Source organism: Capsicum annuum, chromosome 7, assembly GCF_002878395.1.
Source record: "Capsicum annuum cultivar UCD-10X-F1 chromosome 7, UCD10Xv1.1, whole genome shotgun sequence".
Classification (NCBI taxonomy): domain Eukaryota; kingdom Viridiplantae; phylum Streptophyta; class Magnoliopsida; order Solanales; family Solanaceae; genus Capsicum; species Capsicum annuum.
In genome coordinates, this window is record NC_061117.1 from 128070365 (window position 1) to 128076462 (window position 6098).

The window sequence follows — 6098 nt, forward strand, 5'->3', positions numbered from 1 at the left end:
TTTTTTGAAATTGATAGCAGTGAGTATTACTGTATTGTGTATGTATATTAATATAAGGGTAAAAAAAAGCGTTTCTTAGATAGACTTCTATTGAATTTTAATTGAGATCGGATCAGCTAGTTGATTTATTGGGTCGGATAGTAAATTTTAATTAAATATATGAGGTAAAAAAAGTTAAAACAAAAAAAATATGTACTTCTAAACTAAGATAAACGATATGTATATAACTTTGCTCATACTTTGTGCACATCGTTAGGGTAAGTAGCGAATACTTAGCATTTCATTAATGGTATCATAATTCAACGTATATTTATCCTCTTTCCATTTAAAATTTAAAAGGACCCACTCAATTAACAAATTTATTTTTTATTTTTATTTTAAATTGAATCTCCTGTTTGTTTAACTTTAAAATTTAGGCTAAAAACAGATAATAATTTGAAAACCAAGTACCAAAAATGCAGTTAAGGTAAGAAGAAATATCTGTAAAGATGAGTATCCTTCAACTCCATGAGCATGAGCATTACAGACTTCAAGTAGAAGGAGGAAAATAGTAAAGTGGGGAAATGCCTCAAACCATGATGATTTTCCTCAAACCATTCATTTCACCCCCTTCTCCTTCTTTTTTCAGGTCTCCCTCCCTCCCTATTTCTCTCCTGTAATTCTTGCTATTTACTCATCTCTCTTATCTCTTGTAGGGGTGCTTGATATTGTACTGTGATAGAATCTTGTTTTTATAAAGGGTATATCGGGTCTTCAATTTGGGAATTTTCTTATTTGAAAAGGGTTCACACTGAGTGTGAGAAGGCTGAATATCTACTTTGTTTTTTGTGCGTGCGTGTGTGTGTGGGTATGTTCTTGTTCTGTTTTGCTGATTAATTACGGCTATTTAACTGGATTTTGTTGTTAAAATTTGACAAAATCTTATCTTTGAAGCCTTATTGGGTAAACCATGTATTTGTCTTACTTTTAGCTGTTCACAGTGTGGAGCTGGCCCTATCCAACCTCTGCCAAGTTATGGCTCTATTGAACCAGGATAGCTCTGTGAAGTGGTTCTTGAATCTTATACTACTTGATTTTTGTTTTTATCTTTTTGAAAATTACAAGGTGAAGAATCGAAACTTCACAGGTGAGTTCGGGTAGCCAACCAAACGAGCTAATAAGATTCCCCTTCTTGTTTCCGTTATTTTTACTGCAAAGAAATATCACAAAAAGAGAGGGGGAAAAGTGCAAGTTGAGCAGGGGAAAAAAAGGAGAAAGAATTGTAAGATTTTTGCAGTTTATGCTATTTGGGTACATAATGACTTTTTACTGTTTGCAACTCCATATATGAAAATATTGGATTTGAAGGGTTGTCTTTGGATTTTATTTTTAATTCCTGAATTTGATTTAATTCTGTGTTGTGAACTTGTGCTTAACATAACCGTCATTTCTGATGCAGTAAATCAAATAGTGGTGAGAATTTATTGGATACAAATGTTAAAATATGTAAAAGAGCAGAAGTGGTGTGTCAAGGAATGCTGGCACCGAGAAAGTTCATGCAGAAGAGGAGGAAAGTAGAGGTTTTCAAGAGTGCTGAGGACGAAGCAGACCAGAAAAACTGGAGAAAGATGATGAATGAAATTGACAAAACTGGTTCTGCTGTTTCAGTACTGAGAAGCCAGAGGGACAAGAACCAGGCTCTTCCGAAGGACCTTGTTCTTGGAAGCTTGGTTAGATTTAAACAGCTTAAGAAGTGGAACCTTGTTAGTGAGGTATGGACTCTTCTAGCTAGCATGTCATTTGAGTATTTACTTCAGTTGTCTTCCTTTACGCAGACTTTAGCCAATACTCATCTATGCAGACTTTGCTTCTTGTTTCCGTTTAGTCTAATCTGTTGTTTCCGATGTAGATTCTTGAATGGCTTCGAACCCAGCATTGGTGGGATTTTAATGAGATGGACTATCTGATGCTTATTACGGCCTATGGGAAGCAAGGGGACTTCGGTAAAGCTGAAAGGATTTTAGGCTACATGAATAAAAAGGGTTATCCCGCAAATGTGATATCTCACACTGCTCTGATGGAGGCATATGGAAAAGGAGGTCAGTACGGTAAGGCTGAAGCTATCTTTCGGAGAATGCAAACTTCAGGCCCTGAACCTTCTGCTATTACATACCAAATCATTCTCAAAATCTTTGTTGAGGTAATGTAGCAAACTATATAACAGAAGTAGTTAGATTTAGGAGTTAAATTATTGAAGATATAAGAAGGTTAATGATAATGGCTGAACATAACTATGAAATTTTATGTGTACCTTTGTAAAACTAAATTTTCTTACCAGTTGATTGAGCATGTAGTATAACTCGGTAGTTGGCTATTATATTTTGGTGTATTGATTCCTCCATCCTTTAGAACAAATAATTTGGAGAAGTTGATGTTGAGTATGAAGTTGTAAACGTAAAGGCTTGTGATCAGAGTGTTCTCTTTTAGCTGATGACTTGCTGTGTTGGGAAAAAGTATTTGTAGCATACAATGGCTGGTATGCCACTTTGTTTGGGAATGAGAGAATCATGAATTTCATGTGCAAGATACATCCAGTATCTTGCAGCCAAGACTACGTAATGGAATCGGATTAATAGTGATTGCTGCAATCTGAAAATGGAAAATAGCTTGGTCTTTGTTTATTAGACAAAGGGTCCATCTGTAAGTTCCTTGACCATTATCTGGTAGAATGAGAAGAAAATCTTGATAAAATGGAAGAATAGTGAATTAATTGCTGACTGGTCTGATTGGATGTGTTATTCTTTAACAACAAGAAAAGCTCCAGATCAAGACCGTTAATGATATTCCTGCATTATTTATTGAATAAGGGATCATTCACAATTATGAATCTTTAAACCGTAATATTTTGGTCTGCACATTTTATTTATGCCGAATAGACTTATCCAGAGGAGTTGATTTAGCAGTTGAAAGAAACACTTCGAGTGCAGATGTTGACTAGCCTTTTTTGTGTCGTGTGCTTCTCCAAATCCACAAGGAAGGATGTTTAACAATGACAGTACTAGAAAAGAGAAATAAAATGTCCCATCATAGAGCATTTTTGCGAAGTCTGTCATTTGCTTCCTCTGGCTTTCTGCTTTAAAAAAATCTCAACTTTCTTCTGAACAATTTCTTAAGATTCTAGTCTTTCTAAACCTGTTGCTTATGCAGTCTACGACACTTGTTTGTTGCCTTGCGAAAACTTGCCTTCTTTACCTAGTTACTACAGTCTTTTAAATGGAATTGGTTCATAGGTGCGACAATGTCATGATTGAAAGTGATAAATGGGAATGGGGCAGATCTTGTACCATTACCATATGTTACATACTTTTATGGCCAACTAAGTATTCCAAGAAAAAGAACAAGAAATGTGATCAAATGATATTCTACTAGTTGATGGATTTCCTTAATTTAAGGGAAGTTGAAAGCGATCATCAAATAATTCTTTTTAAAGAATATTTACTGAACTAAAATGAAGTTTCATGCAGAAATTGGTACTTAGTAGTGGTAGCAGTAGTTGTACTTTAGCAGCTTCCACGTACAAGGTTCCACACCAAAAGCACCCAAAATCTTAATTTTGTTTCTCCAATTATTCAAGATAGTTGTTACTTGTCTTTTCATTGATAAAATCTTCTTACCTGTAGTATAAAATCTTCTTGTGTGTTTTTCTTGGGTAATTGAAACTTGTTGTTCGATGTTTTTTCCTTATCTGAATTTTTAAGTTTAGATTTTGATAGTGGGTACTATTAAGCTAAGTTACTCGGACTCTTCATTTTCAGTGCAACACCCGTGTCGATACGACATAGGTGTGGGTGTGGGATCCGTACCCGATCTAGTCAACCGATTTTGGGTACTTTGACCAAAATTGACAATTCACAAATTTAATGGTTTTTGTAATCAAAACAAAAGCTCAGGTGAAATTGAAGAAAATGGAATACCTTGTATATAGAAATTTCTATTTTACTGTTTTTCCTTTCATATTCTTTCATGATTATGATTCTCCTCTTGATCAATATTTTCTCCTCAAGTTTTCCACATAATATCTCATAACTTAAGTTTTATGACTCTATTTTTAGATATTTAAATTATTTTTAGCCGAATCCCCGCACCCATATCCATGCCTGGATCCATATCCCCAAATCTTAAAATTGAGATCATGAAGTATCTAACCTATAGATCCGCACCCGTGTTGGACACCCGCACCCGAGTCCGAGCAACTTAGCTATTAAGTCTAATTTAAAGTTTAACATGCTTTCTAGATGTAATTTGTTGTGGAGAGAAAAAAGATAGTTTTAAAACCACTGCACCAAGTCAAATTATGATGCCTCGAAAACAAAAGTAATTATTTCTGAAACCTTTGCTTGGTTTGAATAGCTGCTGCTGCTGCTGCTTGTTTGGTACTAGAATAAAGGAAAAAGTTGACCGAACTGAATCTGAACACCCTTCATGCTTAACGAGCAATAAGAAATCAAGAAGATTGAGAAAATATAGTAGCAAATACCCCTTTTTTTTTATAACTGTAGAATCTTGTTCTGCTCTCAATCTGCGATTTGTTGTGGTTTTAATGAATTCTATTTTTGGAGGAACCATATCTGCGAATGTCAAAGGATTATTAAACGGTAATAAAAGCAGGTAATGCTAGATAAGAAAGCAGTAGTTCTAAATGCAGTGCTTATGTGGGATGAAAGATGTTAAGATTAACTCAAGAATCCGAGGAAAAAAATTGATCCTCTAGGTCCTTTATTCATTTATATAGATTTCCTCAGGTATCCCCATGTGAATTTCTGTGCCTAGACTGGTTTCTGAAAGTTTAGGCATCTTGCTAATGGAGGAGTTAATGCAGGGTGACAAATTTAATGAAGCTCAAGAAGTCTTTGAAGGCCTTATGGATATGGATGCACCTCCTCTAAAACCAGACCAGAAGATGTTCCACATGATGATCTATATGTATAAGAAGGCAGGAAAATATGAGAAAGCCCGTCATCTATTTTCTTTGATGGCCGAGCATGGAGTTCCACAGAATACGGTTACTTACAACAGTTTGATGTCATTTGAGGCTAACTATAAGGAGGTCGCAAACATTTATGATCAGGTAAATTGCAAATTATGTATGGGTTCTGCATTGTTCTGGAAAATGATCATTAGTATGCTGGACTATTCCTTAAGTGCATGTTGTATCGCTTCCTATCCAAAAAAATGTATTATGCTATTATAGGTTTGTTTCCTTTAGCTGTTAGCATTAGTTCTCTGTATTAGTCCTTGATGCAATAGTATTATAATGCATTTTAAAGTTGAAATATTAGAGGTCTTTTAAGAACCTCATATTCTTGCTAATTTCTTCTGAGGTTTTGATGCTTAATTTTTCTGTGTCACCATTAGTTTGTTGTAGCTTGTTTTATTCAAGAGCTTATTGAATTAATTTGCTGTAACATATTTGATTCAGGAATGTATTGAAAATAAAATTAACCTGCAGGAGGAAGATCAACATTGCGTGTGTGCAGGAGACTAATTCGGTAGGGACTAAGGCTAGGGATGTGGATGGGTATAAGCTGTGGTACTCTGGGTGCTATAGGCGTCGGAATGGAGTGGGGATCTTAGTGGATGAGGAGCTTAGAGAGCAGGTGGTGGAGGTTAAGAGGGTTAGTGATAGGCTGATGACGATTACTCTGGTCGTTGGGGGGGTTTCGCTGCATGTGTGTTGTGTTTATGCACCGCAGGTGGGCTTGACTGAGGAGGAGAAAGCGAGGTTTTGGGTTGCTTTGGATGAGGTGGTGAGAAGCGTGCCTAGTTCGGAGAAGATTGTCATAGCAGGGGACTTCAATGGGCATATTGGGGTTTTGCGTGGAGGTTATGACGATGTGCATGGAGGTTTTGGATTCGGCGATAGGGATGACGAGGGAGCTGCTCTGTTGGATTTTGCTAGGGTCTTTGGGTTGGTGGTGGTGAATTCGAGCTTCCCGAAGAAGGAGGATCATCTAATTATCTTTTGAAGCGCGATAGCCAAGACTCAGATCGACTTTCTGTTGCTTAGGAAGGAGGATAGGGCTTTTTGTAAGGACTGTAAAGTCATTCCGAGTGAGCAT

General features: G+C 36.3%; 1 protein-coding gene across 2 annotated transcripts in view; it reads left to right on the forward strand.

Annotated features, from left to right (window-relative positions):
• Positions 1 to 251: 251 nt before the first annotated feature.
• LOC107878075 (pentatricopeptide repeat-containing protein At3g59040) overlaps positions 252 to 6098 on the forward strand; it is a 14388-nt gene continuing 8541 nt past the window's right edge. The window contains exons 1-4 of one of the 2 annotated variants that reach the window (XM_016724949.2): positions 252 to 628; positions 1439 to 1751; positions 1889 to 2179; positions 4859 to 5107. In XM_016724949.2, the coding sequence (XP_016580435.2) occupies positions 564 to 628; positions 1439 to 1751; positions 1889 to 2179; positions 4859 to 5107 (918 nt within the window). In that variant the 5' untranslated portion in view covers positions 252 to 563. The remainder of the gene's footprint in view (positions 629 to 1438; positions 1752 to 1888; positions 2180 to 4858; positions 5108 to 6098) is intronic. The other variant, XM_047393725.1, reaches the window with a different exon arrangement.